The 21,989-nt window shown below is 42.5% G+C and overlaps 1 protein-coding gene across 1 annotated transcript in view; it reads left to right on the top strand.

Moving 5' to 3' along the window:
• Window positions 1-2,961: 2,961 nt before the first annotated feature.
• The window catches only part of LOC137090005 (uncharacterized), a 55,673-nt gene continuing 36,645 nt past the window's right edge, over window positions 2,962-21,989 (top strand). The window contains exons 1-3 of the mRNA XM_067453652.1: window positions 2,962-3,104; window positions 4,065-4,165; window positions 17,451-21,100. Coding sequence (XP_067309753.1) covers window positions 4,066-4,165; window positions 17,451-21,100 — 3,750 coding nt within the window. The 5' untranslated portion in view covers window positions 2,962-3,104; window position 4,065. The remainder of the gene's footprint in view (window positions 3,105-4,064; window positions 4,166-17,450; window positions 21,101-21,989) is intronic.

Genomic DNA, 21,989 nt, shown 5'->3' with positions numbered 1-21,989 from the left:
TAGCCCAGTGATCGGGTTGATTTAGACCAGTGATCGGGTTGTTTAGCCCAGTGATCGGGTTGTTTAGCCCAGTGATCGGGTTGTTTAGCCCAGTGATCGGGTTGTTTAGACCAGTGATCGGGTTGTTTAGCCCAGTGATCGGGTTGTTTAGCCCAGTGATCGGGTTGATTTAGCCCAGTGATCGGGTTGATTTAGCCCAGTGATTGGGTTGTTTTAGCCCAGTGATCGGGTTGATTTAGCCCAGTGATTGGGTTGTTTTACCCCAGTGATCGGGTTGTTTAGCCCAGTGATCGGGTTGATTTAGCCCAGTGATCGGGTTGTTTTACCCCAGTGATTGGGTTGATTTAGCCCAGTGATCGGGTTGTTTAGCCCAGTGATCGGGTTGTTTAGCCCAGTGATCGGGTTGTTTAGCCCAGTGATCGGGTTGATTTAGACCAGTGATCGGGTTGTTTAGCCCAGTGATTGGGTTGTTTTACCCCAGTGATCGGGTTGTTTAGCCCAGTGATCGGGTTGTTTAGACCAGTGATCGGGTTGTTTAGACCAGTGATCGGGTTGTTTAGCCCAGTGATCGGGTTGATTTAGACCAGTGATCGGGTTGTTTAGCCCAGTGATCGGGTTGTTTTACCCCAGTGATCGGGTTGTTTAGCCCAGTGATCGGGTTGTTTAGCCCAGTGATCGGCTTGTTTAGCCCAGTGATCGGGTTGATTTAGACCAGTGATCGGGTTGTTTAGCCCAGTGATCGGGTTGATTTAGACCAGTGATCGGGTTGTTTAGACCAGTGATCGGGTTGTTTAGCCCAGTGATCGGGTTGATTTAGACCAGTGATCGGGTTGTTTAGACCAGTGATCGGGTTGTTTAGCCCAGTGATCGGGTTGATTTAGACCAGTGATCGGGTTGTTTAGACCAGTGATCGGGTTGTTTAGCCCAGTGATCGGGTTGTTTAGACCAGTGATCGGGTTGTTTAGCCCAGTGATCGGGTTGATTTAGACCAGTGATCGGGTTGTTTAGACCAGTGATCGGGTTGTTTAGCCCAGTGATCGGGTTGTTTAGCCCAGTGATCGGGTTGATTTAGACCAGTGATCGGGTTGATTTAGACCAGTGATCGGGTTGATTTAGACCAGTGATCGGGTTGATTTAGACCAGTGATCGGGTTGATTTAGACCAGTGATCGGGTTGTTTAGCCCAGTGATCGGGTTGTTTAGCCCAGTGATTGGGTTGATTTAGCCCAGTGATCGGGTTGATTTAGCCCAGTGATTGGGTTGTTTTACCCCAGTGATTGGGTTGATTTAGACCAGTGATTGGGTTGTTTTACCCCAGTGATTGGGTTGATTTAGCCCAGTGATCGGGTTGTTTAGCCCAGTGATCGGGTTGTTTAGCCCAGTGATCGGGTTGATTTAGCCCAGTGATCGGGTTGTTTAGCCCAGTGATCGGGTTGATATAGCCCAGTGATCAGGTTGCCCAGTGATTGGGTTTATTTAGCCCAGTGATTGGGTTTATTTAGCCCATTGATTGGGTTGATTTAGCCCAGTGATTGGGTTGATTTAGCCCAGTAATTGGGTTGATTTAGCCCAGTGATTGGGTTGCACAGTGATTGGGTTGATTTAGCCCAGTGATTGGGTTGATTTAGCCCAGTGATTGGGTTGATTTAGCCCAGTGATTGGGTTGCCCAGTGATTGGGTTTATTTAGCCCAGTGATTGGGTTGATTTAGCCCAGTAATTGGGTTGATTTAGCCCAGTGATTGGGTTGATTTAGCCCAGTGATTGGGTTGATTTAGCCCAGTGACTGGGTTGTTTAGCCCAGTGATCGGGTTGTTTAGCCCAGTGATTGGGTTGATATAGCCCAGTGATTGGGTTGATTTAGCCTAGTGATTGGGTTGATTTAGCCCAGTGATTTTGGGTTGATTTAGCCCAGTGACTGGGTTGTTTTAGCCCAGTGATTGGGTTGATTTAGCCCAGTGATTGGGTTGTTTTACCCCAGTGATTGGGTTGATTTAGCCAAGTGATTGGGTTGATTTAGCCCAGTGATTGGGTTAATTTAGCACAGTGATTGGGTTGTTAAATGTTAGGCCAACCGGATGGTAGTTTTATTTATTGTTTTACCCACCTATTGTTTAAAATGATTGGCTTAAAATTAATTTAAAACAGGTTGGAAACAAAAATAAACACAATTACTGGAGGCAACACAGTAATAAACTAAAGGTGAACATTTATTTAGCAATGGTTGTTTGTTTAATTATTATCCATTAAACTTATTAATAATGTAAATTTATTAAGCATATTAACCTAATAAATGTTAATTTCCAACATCCTCTGGCCTAATTTTAAGCCAGCAATACAATCGTTTTTAAGCAATAGTTGAGTTAAATAAAACTACCCAGCAGGATGTGCAAACCTTTAACTCGACCGCTGAGCTGAAACAACCACATTGCTCAGTTTGTCCATTTTCAACCCAGCTTTGGTTGTTTTTAATCCAGCATTTTTTAGAGTATATTTTTGAATAAATGCATGATGGTGTGTGTCTCTAAGTTTAAAAGAACATGAAAAATGCCAGTTCATGACACCATCAAACTAAACTGACTTACATCTCAAGCATTGGAAAAGGCACTGTATTTGTTCAGAAAGTGCAGTTCGTTTAATTGGTTTTAATATAACGAATATATTGTATATATTTGTTTGCTATTTGATTCTGTGTGATGCCAAGACTGTATTATGAACATGATGATATAGAATCAACAAGCGGTTAAGTCAGAGGTTTTCAACCTCTTGAAGACCTCTGTGGTAAGTTAACCAGAAAGGACACGATTTCCAGTAAACGCTGCACAGAAATGAAAGCGTGACATAAAGGTTTTAAAATAACATCTATGAGGATGTGAGTACTCTCTAATCCTGCTTCTGGAGTGAAGAAACCCTTTAAAGCGGAACAGAAAGTGAAGCTCGTCCAGCTATAAGACTCCGTCGCAGGTCAACAGGGGAAGAACACAATATCAGATTCAATTCAAGAGAAACATTTAAACAATGTCTTACTGTTATTCATTGGTCTAAAGACAAGCTCATCTGCTCTTCCACAGGATAAACTGAAGGAAGCGCTTTGAAGGACAGAGAAGGTGAGTGCAGAATACATGCAGTCTTAGAAGAAAAGGCTCTATATAGAGCCGTAAAAGGGTCTGTCAGCGCTACGTATTTGGAAACCCTAAACGTTTCTAGATAGAACCCTTTTTAAGTGCCTTTCTTGTCATGATAGAACCTTTTTAGCATATAAGTTCAACTCCAAAGAACCTTTTATGCTAAAAAAGTTATATAATGACATGTTGAAAGTCAGAGATGAAGAGATAAAGTCTGTAAACATGCCAAGATTTTATGAAAAATACAGCACTAATATTAACTGTAAACATGATGATGTAAAATAAAAAGAGCGAGAGCTTAATTATGGCGAATGTTTACAGAAAAGCGATGTTAGAAAAATTAAAGCACTGTATTGCATCCATGTATCGCCTCAACAACACAACACAATGAAATACGTCATTCAAAATACAGGTAAAACTAAAATCATTTTAATATGGTGCCCTATCTTTAAAATGGAAGCTTGTTTCAGACCCATGATCAAAATAAAATAATAATAAATTGCGCCGTTTTATCTCACAATTCTGACTGTTTTTCCATTGAAATCTGAGTTTACATCTTGCAATTCTGCATTTTTCCCTCACGGATTAAAAAATAAAAAGGGTAGGCTATCAACTCTTAACAGTGCTTACCATATGCACGCAAAAAGTAATTTCTGTGTATAAATAGCACGACAAATACAATACGTGTTACAGACACGCAGGGCTATTAGAACGTGTTAATATCTCATAATCTTGACTTTTTTATAGCAGTGTTGAGTTTATATTAAACAGCATTCAACAGCTTTATATTTAAACTGTGCATCTAAGACACCCGGTACCAAAGCCAATTGGTACAAAGTTATTATTTCTTTATATCGCATGTCGACAGCATTGAGTGTGTGTTAGTTCCCATACAGTCACTGTAAGCTCACTGACCTGTTTTTCTCATTGGATTGTCTTTAGCATGGAATCAGTTGGAGTGAATGTGATCAAAACAGCAGCTCTTGGGAGATCCTTTGAGTTGGGCATGCTGTATGACTGCAGAAAAGATGTATTACTAGCAGGTAACAAAATATATAAATGTGCCCTTTTTTTGAAAGCAGGTGCATAATCTAATACAATTTTGGTTCCCAGAACGTTCTCAGGACAATCCCAAAACATTTTGGTTTGTCAGGAAAGTTACCTTGATGGTTGGACGTTAATAATCTGTACAAGCCATGTTTTCATCAATTGTTTAATAAATAGAAATAAAACAAGCATGAGATCATAAAAATAGTTCCCTTTCATTCAGTCTCTCCGAGTAACGTCAGTGACTGACGAATGGGGGTTTTGCCTAGAAGCCAATCATCTTCGAGATCTAGAATACGCCCAATGGCAGTGCCAATGCCATGTGAGATTTGCATGCGTAACTCCGCCTACCCACATGGGTATATAAAGAAGTAGCTGGCATGATCGCATTATGTCTTGCTTCGGAGCCAAGAGCATCTCTTCACTCCGGCAAGCCTGAATTCTGAAGTCCTCTCTTCAGTCTTCGAGACGAGCGGTTCTCCAGGGTGTTGGTGTACGGCGCGTTCCAGCGATCTCACATTGCCTGCCTGCTGATCTGTGCAGTGATCTGCAACAGCTGTGTGTGTTTTCCCTGGGCGCTTCGGCACTCTGCAGAGATTCCTCTCACAAAAAGAGCTTGCGTGTGGCACGTCTTTTTCAAGACGTGTTGCCCGCGCACTTCCGGGTGCGGTCGATATCTGTTGCTGTCTTTGGGACGCATTCACTGCTCGACGTGTTTGGGCCCAGCACGTTTGGACAGTGTTTGTGGATGTGCTGTGTTCCCTCTGCGGGAACATGACCATTGCGATGCTGTGGTCGAGACTCAATGATAAAGAGAGAGAGTCCCCTCTGCCACACCCTGATCTACCATCTCCGAGAGAGGTGGTACTTTGGCTGGTGGCCAGGGTGACCTGAGGGCGGTGCTGTGGGCATGGCAGTCTGGCACGCTCCGGGTCTCAGTGACTCGGACCTGCAGACAGACACTCACCCAGTGGTCGAACCTCAGTTTTCTACGGGCAGGTATTGCCTTAGAAGGAGTTTCCAGGCATGTTGTTGTATCAACAGATGCTTCCACTATGGGTTGGGGTGCCATGTGCAATGGACATGCTGCCACAGGCTCCTGGACAGGACCCCAGAGCCTCCTGCATGTCAATTGCCTCGAGTTGCTGAAGGGTCAACACATTCTAGTCAGGTCGGAAAAACACGGCCGTTGTAGCGTACCTCAACCACCAGGGCAGTCTACGCTCCCGCCGCCTGTCCCAACTCGCCTGCCATCTCATGTTATGGAGTCAGAAGCGCATGAGGTCCCTTCGTCCTGTCCATATCCCGGGGATCCTGAACCGTGCAGCCGACGAGCTCTCGCGGTTTCAGCCAATCCCTGGGGAGTGGAGACTCCATCCCCAGTCGGTCCAGCTGATCTGGGATCAGTTTGGGGACGCACAGGTCGATCTGTTTGCCTCCCATGACTCGTCCCATTGCAGCCTGTACTATTCCCTGACCGAGGGCACGCTCAGCACGGATGCACTGGCGCACAGCTGGCTGCAGGGCCTACGCAAGTATGCGTTCCCCCCAGTGAGCCTTCTTGCACGTGTTTGTGCAAGGTCAGGGAGGACAAGGAGCAGGTCATGTTGGTCGCCTCTATTGGCACGGCCAGACCTGGTTTCCAGAACAAGGGTGCTCCTTGCGACAGCCCCTCCCTGGCCGATTCCTCTGAGACAGGACCTCCTCTCTCAGAGACGGGGCACCCTGTGGCACCCGCGTCCCGATCTTGGAGCCTCCAAGTGTGGCTCCTGGATGGGACGTGGCAGGTTTGAGTACCCTACCACCTCCGGTGGTGGCTACCATCACTTCCGCTAGGGCTGAGTCCAAGAGACAGACCTATGCGTTGAAGTGGAACCTCTTCGTCAGTTGGTATTCTTCTCGCCCAGAAGACCCCTGGAAATGCCCGATAGGGTCGGTGCTGTCATTTCTCCAAGAAGGGTTGGATCGAAGGCTGTCTCCTTCCACCCTTAAGGTTAATGTGGCTGCTATCGCTATCCCTATCATGACCTCTTGGACTGGAAACCGGCAAGTAAGCACGACCTGATCATCAGGTTCCTGAGGGGTGCGAGGAAAAAAAGAAAGACATCCTCCTCTTGCTCCTCTCTTACCCTCTTGGGACCTCTCAGTAGTTTTAAGTGCACTGCAGAGGGCCCCATTTGAGCCTTTGCGGTCAGTAGATGTTAAGTTCTTGTCTATGAATACGGCGCTCCTGATCGCATTGGCCTCCATCCAAAGGTTTGGGGACCTGCAGGTATTTTCGATTTACGAATCGTGCCTGGAATTCAGCCCGGGTGACTCTCACTTGATCCTGAGACCCTGGCCTGGATATGTGCCCAAGGTTCCCACCGATCCGTTCTGAGAGCAGGTGGTGAACCTGCAAGCGCTGCCTTTGGAGGAGGCAGACCCAGCCTGGCACCGCTCTGTCCAGTACGCGCTCACCACGCTTACGTAGACAGGACGCGGTGTTTCAGGACCTCAGACCAGCTCTTTGTCTCTTATGGTGGGAAGCTGAAAGGGAAGGCTCTCTCAAAGCAAAGGCTGTCTCACTGGATAGTGGACACCATTGTTTTGGCATACCAGCAGCAGGGGCGCCCATGCCCCCTTGGGGTCAGGGCACACTCCACTCTGTCCGTACTGGACAGAGCAGTGCCAAGGCTGGGTCTGCCTCCTCCAAGTCTTCGCTTGCTTGCCATTCCACTCCACGGACTGGATACGTGCAATATTCTCCTCACATGAGCTTCTCCGAAAGCCCTTAGCTCCTCCAGCACTGTCGACGCAGATGTCAGTAAGTCTGCCCTTTACTAGCCCAGACACTCTTGTCCGGCCAGGTGCCCCATGTGCATGGTTCCCCTCCGGGTGACCCCCACATGTGTATTTCCAATGTAAGCCTCCATGAGTGGGTGTCTTCCCTTGGCAAGCTGGCCACCTCCTGGGTTTAAAAATCCACCTGCGGCTGGTACCCGTGTGATCTTCCGTATGCAGCCCTTAGCGGGTCATATGTGTATTCCAACATTGCCAACATTGTTGCTATATGATAAATTAAAATAAGCTGATAACATCACTGTTTTCTCCAGTACGACTGTACAGCCAAATCTAATTTTGTCGCAATATTATCCTGTTTGACACTGTGAAGCTGCTTTGACACAATCGTGATTGTAAAAGCGCTATATAAATAAAGTTGATTGATTGATTGATTGATTGATTGATTGATATTCCTAAGTCCTCCCTACGGGTAGGCATTATGGTGAAAGGGAACGTCTCGGTTACGTATTGTAACCCTCGTTCCCTGAGGAGGGAATGGAGACGTAACGTCCCTCTGCCACATCCGCTGTACCGCTGGAACGGCCGAGAGTTCAGCCTTGGCTCCTCAGCAGGTCAACATAATGCGATCATGCCAGCTACTTCCTTATATACTGTTGGAAACTCAGAAGTGAAGACCAGGAGAGCTTGGGTATATCTTTCGGGCAGGCGTTCCTCTTTATTGAGAAACACACGTGCCGTCTGTGGCTGCAGTCGTCCAAGTCTAATTCTAAACAGTATACATTGTAATTTATCCACATTTCAGGGGGAGGGATTTACACAGTAGAGGAGGAGACAATCTAAACAAAGGAATGCACATGCCGCCCAGATAAAAGGGACACACCCCATACATTTCCAGGTCACCAGTCCTAATCCTATCAGCATAACAGTGCCAATAAGACCACCAGTCCTAATCCTATCAGCATAACAGTACCAATCAGACGAATAGATGCAAATGTGATCACTCTGACAATGTTGCTTATAGATCAGGAAGTGCATAAAGACAAAAGACTGATTAGCTTGATCTCCCTAGAATGTAGTCAGTCTGTAACTCCAAACTGTAAAGCATTATGTACATATAAACTGTTAGTATACTATTACATTGGAACCTTGATATAACAATTTATAAATTTGTAATCCCACAATCCCCACATGGGTAGGCGGAGTTACGTATGGAAATCTCGCATGCCCATAGCATTGGCACTGCCATTGGGCGTTTTCTAGCTCTTGAAGATTACTGGCTTCTAGGCGAAACCCCCATTCGTCAGTCACTGACGTTACGTCTCCGTTCCCTCCTCAGGGAACGAGGGTTACATACGTAACCGAGACGTTATGAGTACTCTGAACTTATTTGAATCAAGTCCACTAAAACAAGGATATTTCTTAATATACAATTAAACTTTACACTGCATTCAGATACTTGCCATAGCTCCCCTATATTGATCAAAACAGCTGACATTACAAACTTTAAATGAACTCAGAGTGCTTGGAGTTACTGCTAACTCACAATAGCACACACAGTCAAATCCAGTAAGTGAAATCAACTGATTACATTTGAGAACATCGATTACCTTAATTATTTTTTTAATTTTACAAACCAATAGTTCACTAAAAAGAAGATACTCAATGCAATCAAGAAATTAAGTGATTAAGTTATGATCAGTTTTGGGTGTAACTAGTTACTAAGTAATTAGTTACTGTAATTTAATTTCTTTTCCCTTGAATAAGTTAAGTAAGGGATTACTCTTAGTTTTTGTGTAATTTAATTACAGTTACTTCACATGTAATTGAACTAAATATGGTGTAATAATAAAAATAACAATACAATAGTGGAATTAATATCAAAATTTGTTCATCTCCATCATGGTGACTTCAAATGAAACAGTTATTTTCATTAAAACATAAATGACAAAAATAATGTCCGTCTGGTTAGTAATGTGTGAAGCTGGTAATGTTGTTTGTGAAGTTGTTTAATCATCCTCTGCTAAAATCTTCAGAGATGTAATGTCTTGATTTCATCTAAGGATGTGGCTGAAGTCATTTGTAGTTTATCTGCCCTTCAGTGATTCTGATCATTATCATCAAGTGTTCATCACTAATGCTCAATAATCACTTAATTAATCACTTAGTAATACAATTATTATCTAATTATCATGCTGGGAACTAGAAATGTTATATGACTCATTCAATTTGAGTCCTGTCATTGTGTCCACGTAACGTTCAGTAATATTTAAGTGCAGTGAACTCATTTTTATTTAGTACATATAACTGTTAGGCTTTACAGTGCTTAGATTAAATTAATATCTTTAGACTGAATTAAGATTTACAAACATATATATTTATCAAAGTTCCAATAACCCAGATTTTACTCTGTTACTTTAATGTGCATTTTACATGAAAATGCTATTTCAGTTTTTCTACTTCAAAACGTTGTGCGTAATTCAATGTGTTTCTTTCTGTTTCTTTATAATTGTTTGTGAATTTTACTAGCAAATCCTGAGTGAATTTTTTTTCTACACTGTATTTTTTTTTTTTTGATTTTAATGGTAAAAGAACGTAAAAATGCCACTGTGAAAAACAGTTCATTGGTTAACAGGAAGTTTCCATACTAAGATGAATAACTGTAATAGATCTTACCTTGCATTTAATTTAATTTTACAGCTTTTGGACATGAAAAAGAACAATTCATTGTGTAATTTACAGTGAAAAACTATAAATTGCCATTCCCAGAATTCCCTGCGTGACACTTATAAATGCAGTCCATTCACTTCACATTTAAAATAACTATATCGTCTGAGTTTTTTTCTAATCAGTTATGTACATCAGGGTTTAATGTTACATCTAATGTTGTTAAATTAATGTTTATTGCATTTTTAAAGGTTTTAATGGTTTTTAGTGCTTGTGTGAATGACACTGTGCACTTTCTCTAAATGAGTATTATGCTGCGTGCGATGAGTTTTGATTCATCATGTGACTCTTATCTCCACTGTGATTGGTGGTTGTCAGTATATATCAAAGATACATCACAGATATTAGTATTTCAATCGGTTTTAGTTAATGAAATTTGTTTTGATAGCTTAGACATAATTATTACAATATAAGCCTTTTAATTATATGGTGCTGTCCCGTAAAGCCTAAACGTTACTGTCGATATATATATATTTTTTTTTACGGCAAAGTTCTGGCAACTGGATTTTTTTTTCAGAGCTTTTAAAATATAAAATGTATTTATTTCAGACATTGAAAAAAAGACTAACACTTTTGTAATAAACGTTTTTCATATATAGTATGCTTTACCCTGTTAATATTTTCAGCAATAAAGTTGGATCTATCTGATAATTATACATTTATTAAATGCTGTAGTGCATTCATGTCAGTCAATTTATTCTGTAAAATGTAATTCATGATTATAAAATATTTAACCTATAGGTCGTAGAACAAAAAACAAAGTTTTTAGTTTTAAGTCCCAAAATAACAGCTATGGTTACAGAAAGTGACATTTGAATCTGACGCGCCAATAAAAGGTGTCAGGTCAGCAGGGACAGAGAATCACATCAAATTTACTTATTATAGACAAACATTTAAACCATTTCTTAATTTTATACATTAGTCTAGTGAAAAAAGATAAACTCCTGTTCAATAGGATAATTTGAGAAAACACATTTTGCAATGTTTTAATGGGAATGTTTTCATGAGCATACCTAAACAGCCTTATCTTGTTCGTAATAAATTTGCCTCACCTTGTCCGTCTCTCCTGGACTGATCTCGGGAAGAGTCGCCCAGGAGTCAATCATTTAAAACTCATCTTTGATCACCAAAATTACCTTTAAAAGGATTTTCCTTGTCAAAAATTATTCATTCCTTAAAATAGCTTGAATGTAAAATTAGCTCCGCCCCCACTCAGTCACGCTAGCTTAGAAATTTGATGATTCCCACTTCTTAAATCGTGATTACGAGCTCATCCCATTCAAATTTTTGAAATGGCAGGCGTGTGTGTGCCAAATGTGCCATTTTAACTTAGGAAACTCGTATTTACGATAATTCTGATAGCACGTGAAGGCAGCATTATTAGCTGTGTCCCAATTCAGGGGCTGTTTTCAAGGTCTATCCACGTCATTCTGATGTCTGGCTCAGATAAAACGCAACGTAAGCAACTTTCCACACATAGACAGATAGGAGCACATATCGCCAAACTATGTAGACAAGTCGTCGCTTCATAACTAGAATTACATCACAGTGACCTATAGGCCACCGAAAAGCATCTTCAAGTCTGTCAGAAATGTCCATCTCCAACATTAGGCCTGCACAGATCTGGTACACACACACACACACACACACACACACACACACACACACACACACACACACACACACACACACACTGCCCCTACCCCTAAACCTACCCATCACACACACACACACACACACACACACACACACACACACACACACACACACACACTGCCCCTACCCCTAAACCTACCCATCACACACACACACACACACACACACACACACACACACACACACACACACACACACACACACACACACACACACGTCTGGTTCACTATCTTTGTGGGGACTCTCCGTAGACGTAATTGTTTTTATACCGTACAAACTGTACATTCTATCCCCCTACACTGCCCCTGTCCCTAAACCTACCCATCACACACACACATTTACATTTACATTTATGCATTTAGCAGACGCTTTTATCCAAAGCGACTTACAACTCAGGAGAACAGGAAGCGATCCGTCAAGAAGAGGCAACGAAACACAAAAAGTGCCCTAAATACCAAGATTTGTACACTGCTCAGAGTAGCAAAGACCAGAAAAGGAAAGAAGAAAGGAGAAATAGAGGGGGAAAGAATTTTTTATTTTTAAATGTAAGATTAAGTGCTCATGGAAGAGATGAGTTTTTACCTGTCTTTTGAACGAAGTGAGTGATTCTGTTGTGTGTATGGAGGACGGAAGATCGTTCCACCAACCCGGAACAGTGAAAGAAAAAGTTCTGGAGAGGGATTTCATGCCTCTCTGTGATGGTACCACAAGCCTTCGCTCATTAGCTGAGCGAAGGCTTCTGGTGGGTGTGTAGACGCGTAGGAGTGAGTCGAAGTATGCGGGTGCTGAGCTTGTGGAAGATCCATGAGCAAGAGTCAGGGCTTTGAATTTGATCCGGGCAGCGAGTGGTAGCCAATGCAGAGAGATAAATAGAGGTGTGACATGAGCCCTTTTGGGCTCATTGAATACAAGACGTGCTGCAGCGTTCTGGATCGTTTGCAGCGGTTTGATTGCACAAGATGGAAGTCCAGCCAGAAGCGCATTGCAATAGTCAAGTCTAGAAATGACCAGGGCTTGGACAAGAAGCTGTGTTGCATGCTCCGTAAGGAACGGTCTGATTTTCCTGATATTGTACAATGCAAACCTGCATGACCGAGCCGTCTTCGAGATGTGGTCTTTGAAGGACAGCTGGTCATCAAAGATTACTCCAAGATTTCTGACCAACCCTGAAGGAGTAATCAAAGATGAACCTAGCTGGATGGTAAAATCGTGTTGTATGGTGGGGTTAGCAGGGAAAACAAGCAGCTCAGTCTTTGCTAGATTGAGCTGCAGGTGATGTTTTTTCATCCATGCCGAGATGTCCGCCAGACAGTTTGAGATTCGTGCAGCTACTGTGGGATCATCTGGTTGAAATGAGAGGTAGAGCTGTGTGTCATCAGCATAGCAATGATAAGAGAGACCATGTGCCTGAATGATGGGTCCCAGTGATGTAGTGTAAATGGAGAAGAGGAGAGGTCCAAGCACTGAGCCCTGAGGAACCCCCGTGGTCAGTTGATGTGTTTTGGATACTTCTCCTCTCCAGGCAACCTTAAAAGACCTACCTGTGAGATAGGACTCAAACCAGTGGAGTGGAGTCCCTGTGATGCCCAGTGATGAGAGGGTGGACAGAAGAATCTGATGATTCACAGTGTCAAAGGCAGCAGACAGATCAAGGAGGATGAGGACTGATGATTTGGATGCAGCTTTAGCCAGCCGCAGGGCTTCAGTAACTGACAGTAATGCCGTCTCAGTTGAGTGGCCCTTTTTGAAGCCTGACTGGTTTACGTCCAGTTGATTAGTCTGTGAGAGGAAAAATGAGACCTGGTTGAAAACAACTCTTTCAAGTGTTTTCGCAATGAATGGTAGGAGAGAAACAGGTCTGTAGTTCTCTACAAGTGATGTGTCTAATGTGGGTTTTTTAAGCAGTGGGGTTACCCGAGCCTGCTTGAATGTGGTGGGGAAGATGCCGGTGGAGAGAGATGTGTTGATGATGTGTGTGAGTGCTGGTAAGAGTGTAGGGGAGATGGCTTGTAGAAGATGTGAGGGGATGGGATCTAGAGGGCAGGTAGTGGGATGGCTGGAGAGGAGAAGCTTAGATACTTCGTCCTCAGTGAGTGTAGAGAAGGAGGAGAGAAGATGTTTGGCTGTGGATGTGGCTGATTCAAAAGTGTGTCTGTGTGGAGGTGTGAACTGACTGCTGATGAGTGTGGTTTTGTTTGTGAAAAAATTGGCAAGATCGTCTGCAGAAAGAGAGGTGGTGGGAGGTGGTGGAGGGGGACAGAGGAGAGAGGTGAAAGTTCTGAAAAGTGTGCGTGAGCCTGAGGTGCTGTTGATTTTGTTGTGGAAATATGAGGATTTAGCTGTATGGGTGTCCTGTGAGAAGGAAATGAGCAGAGATTGGTACTTACTCAGGTCAGATGGGTCGTTTGATTTGCGCCATTTTCTCTCTGCTGCCCTAAGTTTGGTCCGGTGTTCACGAAGAACATCAGATAACCAAGGGTTAGAGGGAGTAGCGCGAGCTGGCCTAGAAGACAGAGGGCAGATAGTATCTAGACAAGCGGTTAAAGTGGAACATAAAGTGTCTGTTGCAGTGTTGACATCCATAGAGGAGAATTGTGTGGGTGACGGAAGAGAGGATGACACAACGGAGGAGAGGTGAGAGGGAGAAAGAGAACGCAGGTTTCGTCTGAAACTAACTGGTAGAGGAGGTGGAAGCATAAGAGTAGTGAGATGTTGATTAAAAGTGATGAAGTAGTGATCCAAGAAGTGTAAGGGTTTGACCAAAGTGTTTTCTGTAGTGCAGTTGCGTATGTAGACGAGGTCAAGTTGGTTGCCAGATTCGTGTGTGTGTGAGGTAGTAAGAAGTTTGAGATCGAATGAGGATAGAAGGGAGTGAAAATCTGTAGCATACGGTTTGTCCAGGTGGATGTTGAAATCACCAAGGATTACAAGTGGGCTGCCATCCTCAGGGAATGAGGACAGCAGCACATCTAGTTCCTCAACAAAGGTGCCCAATTGACCTGGAGGGCGGTAAATGACTACAAGATGGATTTTAGCAGGAGCTGTAACTGTAATAGTATGGTATTCAAATGAGATGTTATTACAGAGAGAGGTGTGGGTTGAGTATTTCCAATTGTTTGTGATAAGAAAACCTGTGCCTCCACCTCTGCCAGTGTGGCGAGGGGTGTGTGAGAAGGAGAAATTGTTAGAGAGAGCAGTAGGAGTTGCTGAGTCTTCTGGACGGATCCAGGTCTCAGTCAAGGCCAAGATATTCAGATTGGAATGAGTGGCGAAGGCTGGAATGAAGTCAGCTTTGTTTATAGCTGACTGACAATTCCATAGACCCAGAGAAAAGGAGGGAGGGATATTAGTAGAGGAAGGAATAGGACGCAGATTAGCAGTGTTGCGCTGCCGTCTGCGTCTGATAGTGGAGCGAGGGGTAGAAATAGTGGGTATGTATTGAAAGCACATTGTGAGAAGAGAGAGAACCGCGCTGTCGCTACCGCGACAGCGCTGACACGCTTATTAAATACACACTGATCACTGCTTGAGGGATAGCAGGTGTGGACGCTTTTATAATTATCCCAAAGATTAATCAACGCAACGGTCTGCCAACGACTCAAATCGAAACCAAACTATCACTCACTACCTGTGCTAAAAGCCAACAATTATTATTTAATAACGGCTGGTGATTGCGTACAGCGCGCTTCAAACTGTCCTGGTTAAAGTGCAATTTGTGAGTAGCTCCCGGAACAAAATTATGAATAAAAGGAATAAGTGCAGAAACGAAATGTATCTTCCTTCTAGTAATTAAAACACCAAGCAATACAGCAAATACAGAGTATACACACACACACACACACACACACACACACACACACACACACACACACACACACACACACACACACTGCCCCTACCCCTAAACCTACCCATCACACACACACACACACACACACACACACACACACACACACACTGCCCCTAAATCTACCCATCACAGGAAACATTCTGCATTTCTACTTTGACAGGGCCCACCCACCCCAAAAGAAGTTTTGAAAGAATTGTATACTCACTCGTCATGAATGCTCCGATTCCTGAAACATCAAAAGACAGATGTCATTGAACCATAAATTGAGCCTGAGAATTATAACCGTGGAAGGCTTATGATTGGCCACCGACTAGCCTTGATCGGCCTTAATGGCCACGTGTAGATGAAAGCTTTGAACAGCCATATGTTAAGCCTTGATCAGCAACTCGAGACAAAGCCTAGTATTTGCATGAGGATTACTTAGAATATGACCAATGAACATAAAATAGATATGAATATTGACAAAGGTATTAAATCAATAAACAGAGGAATTGTTAGGCTACTGCAAAAGCTGTGTATGCTGTACGGACTGCCACCATGACGAGAAGTCTATGTAGATAGTATATTTACCACATAAGATTTAAGTATTAGGAGTCAGGAGTAGGATAATGAAAAGCTGAGAAATTCCCTAATGCTTGTTAAGACACATTGTTAACCTTAGTTTTACCTTTGCAATTACGGGAGAGTTTACTGAACATGCCTGAATGGTTTGAGCATCCTGTAGGATTCGAATGTTGAAGACCGTCTTGACCATCATAAAATCCCATGTTCAGCTGCTGTTGTAGCAGCACATGACCTTGAATTAATATCTGGTATACCGATGAGATGGTCTGCAGTTCTGTAGGACGGTCATTACCTTCTTGATATGGGAAACCCAGTGTAGAATGACTGGGGGTGCATGGATGTGCTTTGAGATATTTCCTTTTACAGAGACAAAGCCTTAATGAAGGCTACGATAGGCCACCTGGATAGAGACCACGTTAGGCCACAGACAAATTCATGGAAGGCTATGGACACTAATGAACACAGGATTGAGGAGTAGTGATGAATTAGAAAACATACCACCAACAGCATTTGCATGAAAATTACTACTTGAAAGTTGCTGAGTGTTTGTTACTTTGAGTCAAATGGTTGATGTAGAACTCTGGACATGTTCTCTTGAGCGTCTGATTATCATACAGTCTGACATTAATGCTTTACACACCAAATACACACACATCCCTAGTAGCAAACACATATTTAGACAGTGATCTACAACTGGGAAAAAGGAATAAAACAGGCGACTCACCAGGGAAAAACAACAAGAAACAAAGTTGAAAGACCTTTTCTGCCCAAGCAACATCACTTCAATGTGCTTTTTATAAAGCCACAAACACACCGCAGTAATTGCGCAGCACAGGTGTGCTCAATGGCCGTGTCTTCCCATTTGAAGCACACGACCATTGAAAGACGACAAATAAACCAAAAATAAATGTAAACAGGCTTGACCTGTCACATGAGTTCACAGTTTTGGGAGAGATATTAGCTTTTGCAAGTGAGCTACATTGTTGTGCTGAACTGATTTAACCTCTTAAACACCAGGACCATTTTTGGGATTTCCGAAGGAACCTAGAGCACACAGGGCCTGAGCTACACACTTTCAAAAACGAATTTATAAAAAAAAAAATCAAAAAGCGCCTACTTTTTTGGGGGGTTATTACAGCTTAGACAACATATACTAACATGTTTTTTTTAGCAGTGTTTTATGTAACTCTAAAGGGTTTCCTGTAAAATGACACCAACATTTTGAACCTAGAGACCACTGTATGTGTGTATGCCAGGCTTTTCAATTTGGGTCGGCCAAATCCTGGCGGAAATGGCACCAGAGTAATTTAGTGTTAATACATTACTTTGTGTAAAACAAATGCCAAAGTGATGCAAATCTCCAGAAAGTCGGGACTCTAAGCTTTCAAATGGTGCCACGTATGAGGCCAGAGCTCCTCCACAGACATTTAACATTGAAAATATATACATGACGATGTCATTCCGGACCCTGTACAGGTCCACGGAGTTTAAGTGGATAATATGATTACTCAGGAAGGTTGTTGATATGCCATACGATTGCAATTATCAATATTGTAAAAAACATGATGTGCAGTCGAATGTCCTGGTGTGTATGTTGTTTAAACGAGTGTTTTCACCGACACGCACGGTTGTTGTACTGTGTGGAGTGTTTATGTGATTTGCAGACTCAATATTGTTTCTCAATATTGTTTTTTCTTTTAAAGGGATCAGACCTTGGGAAATAGAGCTGAATCCGTTTATTTCGTCTCGTCCCCAAGTTAATACAAGATTCACAGTCTCAGCTTCAGACTCCATTCAGGACAAATCTGAATTACTCAATATTGATGGTGGGATGAGCCTGAGTGTTTTAGGTGGACTCATCGAGGTTAGTGGAGCAGCAAAATATCTCAAAGACACCAAGAAGTCTTTCATACAGCAGAGACTGACGCTACATTATAATGCAACCTGTGAATTCAAAGAACTGATCATTAACCATTTGCCTAGCATGCAAAATATGCCTGACAATTATAATGATATAGCTACACATGTAGTGACAGGAGTGCTTTACGGAGCAAACGCCTATTTCATTTTTGACAGAAAAGTTGAATCAGATGAGGACAAAACCACTGTGGAAGGAGAATTAAAAGTAGCCTTTGAGAAACTGAAGGGTGTTTCAGTGAATGCAAATGTCAATCTGAAGATGGATGACAATCAGAAAAACGCAGTCAAAAAATTTTCTTGTACATTTTATGGCGACTTCCAGCTGCTGTCTAACCCGACCTCTTTTGAAGATTCAATGACAATTTTTGCTGAACTTCCAACATTGCTGAAAGAAAACCAAAAGCTGGCTGTTCCACTAAGAGTTTGGCTTTATCCTCTGGAAAAACTTAACTCAAGAGAATCAAAACTTCTTAAAGACATCAGCATTCATCTAATCACAAAGACAGAATCAGTCATTGAGAGTTTAAATACAGCTGAGATGAAATGTTGTGACCTAATGGAAGACTCTCCTGCTCGGACATTTGCTGCATTTTATGATCAAATAGAGAAAATGAAGAAAAACTGCTGCACATACAAGTTGAGACTGGTGAAGAGACTGCACTCTCTGCTGCCAAACATCCGTGGAGAAGTGATGCAGGAAACTGCACTGAATGATCTTCTACAAGAAAATGATTTATCTCCATTCAGAGCAAGTGACCTCACAGAATGGCTGAAAGAGAGAGAAAGAGAGTCTGAGATCATTAAATCAGTCCTCAGACGGCTGAAGGATGCTGGTGCACAGGTAGAGCTCAATGTAGATGCCGTCTGGATGGGCCTGGAAGATGAAAATCTTGTGAGTTACACGTTCACATCACTGGACTGCTCAGACATGCTTCTTTCTAACCAAAATGCCTATCTGAATCTTTCAACAAAAGGAGAAACTGTTCAGAACAGCCCTGATTCAAAGCAAAAGTCTTGGCTCACTGATGAGATCAAAAAGAGCATGAAGAGAAACTTGAAGATGTTTGAGACCTTAATCAATTCAAAAGACAGCTGTAAACCTGCCAAGTTCATTGTGTCCTCTAGAGAAATTGAGAATTATCCTGGTTCCTGCATTCTCCTGTATGAAAGTGAATGCAATGAAGCTATTTGCTTCACTCCTCCATCCAAACCAGCCCGTCCGATCATTGAAGAGGTCAAAGGTCATACTGTGGTTCTGAAGGTTCCTCCATCATGTCCTGCTACAGTGGAGCTCAGATTACTGTATAAACCGAAGCAGGACACAGTCTGGACATCTGAACCTGTGCTGAAGGGTCAACTCTCAGTTACTCTGACTGATCTGAGAGCAGAGACGGAGTATGAGATCAAATGTGCGGCGATGGGGAAACTCAACTACACCAGAGACAGTGACGTGATCCATCTGAGGGTCATTGAGAAGAAGCTCCTCTTGGCAACAGACTCGGTCATTGAAAATCTGAGCTTTACTGAAAACAAGTGCAGTGAACTTCTGAAAGACACCAGGATAAATGTATTTACTGCATTCCGCAAGAAGATTGAAGATATGAAGCAATTCTGCCAAATCTACAGGCAAGATTTCAACAAGAGAAGTCAATCGCTGATCCGGTCAGTTCAAGCTTGTGAAGAAGAGACTTGTGCTTTGACCAGTCTTCTACAAGCTCACGGCGAGTCTCCATTTAACACACAGGATCTTAAGGAGTGGATCAAAGCGAAAGAAAAAGAAATAAACACAGTTGGGGAGTTTCTTCAACAATTACTGTGCTTTGGAGCTGAAGTGAACACGAGTTTAGACACAGTGCTGTCAGATATTAAGGTGGAGAATGTGGTTTGCTACACCTTTAGTTCCCTTGAACAGCCAGACGAGCTGCTTTCTGAACAAGAGAACTACATGGAAGCTCAAACAATGTGGAAGAATCCAGGAACTACTCCTCGAACATTGACATGGCTCTCTGGACACATCAGGCAGAAAATAAAAGAAAATGTAACCATGTTTAAGGAACTGATGACGTCACATGACAGTCAGTCCACTAAATTTATTGTCTCCTCAAAGGAAATTGAGAATCATCTGGGTTCCTGCATTCTCCTGTATGAACATGGATGTGATGAAGCTATTTGCTTCACTCCTCCATCCAAACCAGCCCGTCCGATCATTGAAGCGGTCCAAGGTCATACTGTGGTTCTGAAGGTTCCTCCATCATGTCCTGCTACAGTGGAGCTCAGATTACTGTATAAACCAAAGCAGGACACAGTCTGGACATCTGAACCTGTGCTGAAGGGTCAACTCTCAGTTACTCTGACTGATCTGAGAGCAGAGACGGAGTATGAGATCAAATGTGCGGCGATGGGGAAACTCAACTACACCAGAGACAGTGACGTGATCCATCTGAGGGTCATTGAGAAGAAGCTCCTCTTGGCAACAGACTCGGTCATTGAAAATCTGAGCTTTACTGAAAACAAGTGCAGTGAACTTCTGAAAGACACCAGGATAAATGTATTTACTGCATTCCGCAAGAAGATTGAAGATATGAAGCAATTCTGCCAAATCTACAGGCAAAATTTCAACAAGAGAAGTCAATCGCTGATCCGGTCAGTTCAAGCTTGTGAAGAAGAGACTTGTGCTTTGACCAGTCTTCTACAAGCTCACGGCGAGTCTCCATTTAACACACAGGATCTTAAGGAGTGGATCAAAGCGAAAGAAAAAGAAATAAACACAGTTGGGGAGTTTCTTCAACAATTACTGTGCTTTGGAGCTGAAGTGAACACGAGTTTAGACACAGTGCTGTCAGATATTAAGGTGGAGAATGTGGTTTGCTACACCTTTAGTTCCCTTGAACAGCCAGACGAGCTGCTTTCTGAACAAGAGAACTACATGAAAGCTCAAACAAAGTGGAAGAATCCAGGAACTACTCCTCGAACATTGACATGGCTCTCTGGACACATCAGGCAGAAAATAAAAGAAAATGTAACCATGTTTAAGGAACTGATGACGTCACATGACAGTCAGTCCACTAAATTTATTGTCTCCTCAAAGGAAATTGAGAATCATCTGGGTTCCTGCATTCTCCTGTATGAACATGGATGTGGTGAAGCTATTTGCTTCACTCCTCCATCCAAACCAGCCCGTCCGATCATTGAAGAGGTCCAAGGTCATACTGTGGTTCTGAAGGTTCCTCCATCATGTCCTGCTACAGTGGAGCTCAGATTACTGTATAAACCAAAGCAGGACACAGTCTGGACATCTGAACCTGTGCTGAAGGGTCAACTCTCAGTTACTCTGACTGATCTGAGAGCAGAGACGGAGTATGAGATCAAATGTGCGGCGATGGGGAAACTCAACTACACCAGAGACAGTGACGTGATCAGAGTCACCACAGAGGTATGATCAAATACATTTAAATGATTGATTAGAGATATATGCAGTTTCATGAGAGAGGGTTATGAGGTATACTTTATACTAGGGATGCACCGAAAATAAAATTCTTGGCTGAAACCGAAAACCGAAAAAGAGGAAACCAAGGCTGAAAACCAAAACACAGAAAGAAATTATGCCAATTATTAGTACTATTGCATTTATGGCTATGACTGTGTACTAACTTTACTAAAATCAAGGCATTGCAATTTCATAAATTAACATTAAAGTTTTAAAAAATAAATCAATTACAAATGATGCAACTATTGGTAACACTTTATATTACGGCCCAGAAAGTACCGTCACCGAAAATAAAATTCTACAAAGTACTGCGTAATTAAAGCAAATTTACCGCATAACTTTCAGTACCTATAGTGTAACTATAAAGTAAGTACGTGTAGGTATAAAGGAATTATATGTAATTTTGGGGGAATAAAGGGGTAACTATCAGGAAAATTAACAAATTATTTATACTGTAAATATTTTTCAATTATGGGGCAAATTATCAGTTACCCTGTAACAGATAATTTTCAGATTCACAGATTTTTTCACAGATTCATACTTACCCTGTAACTACATGAAACAAGAGGAGAACAAACACCACTTTAATTTACAGCAGCAGATTCACACTTACCCTGTAACTACATGAAACAAGAGGGGAACAAACACCACTTTAATTTACAGCCGTAGATTCACACTTACCCTGTAACTACATGAAACAAGAGGAGAACAAACACCACTTTAATTTACAGCCACAGATTCACACTTACCCTTTTACTACATGAAACAAGAGGGGAACAAACACCACTTTAATTTACAGCCGCAGATTCACACTTACCCTGTAACTACATGAAAC

This window comes from Pseudorasbora parva, chromosome 2, assembly GCF_024679245.1.
Source record: "Pseudorasbora parva isolate DD20220531a chromosome 2, ASM2467924v1, whole genome shotgun sequence".
Taxonomy (NCBI): domain Eukaryota; kingdom Metazoa; phylum Chordata; class Actinopteri; order Cypriniformes; family Gobionidae; genus Pseudorasbora; species Pseudorasbora parva.
The sequence above is the reverse complement of the archived record's forward strand: the minus strand, read 5'-3'. Positions and strand labels throughout refer to the sequence as shown.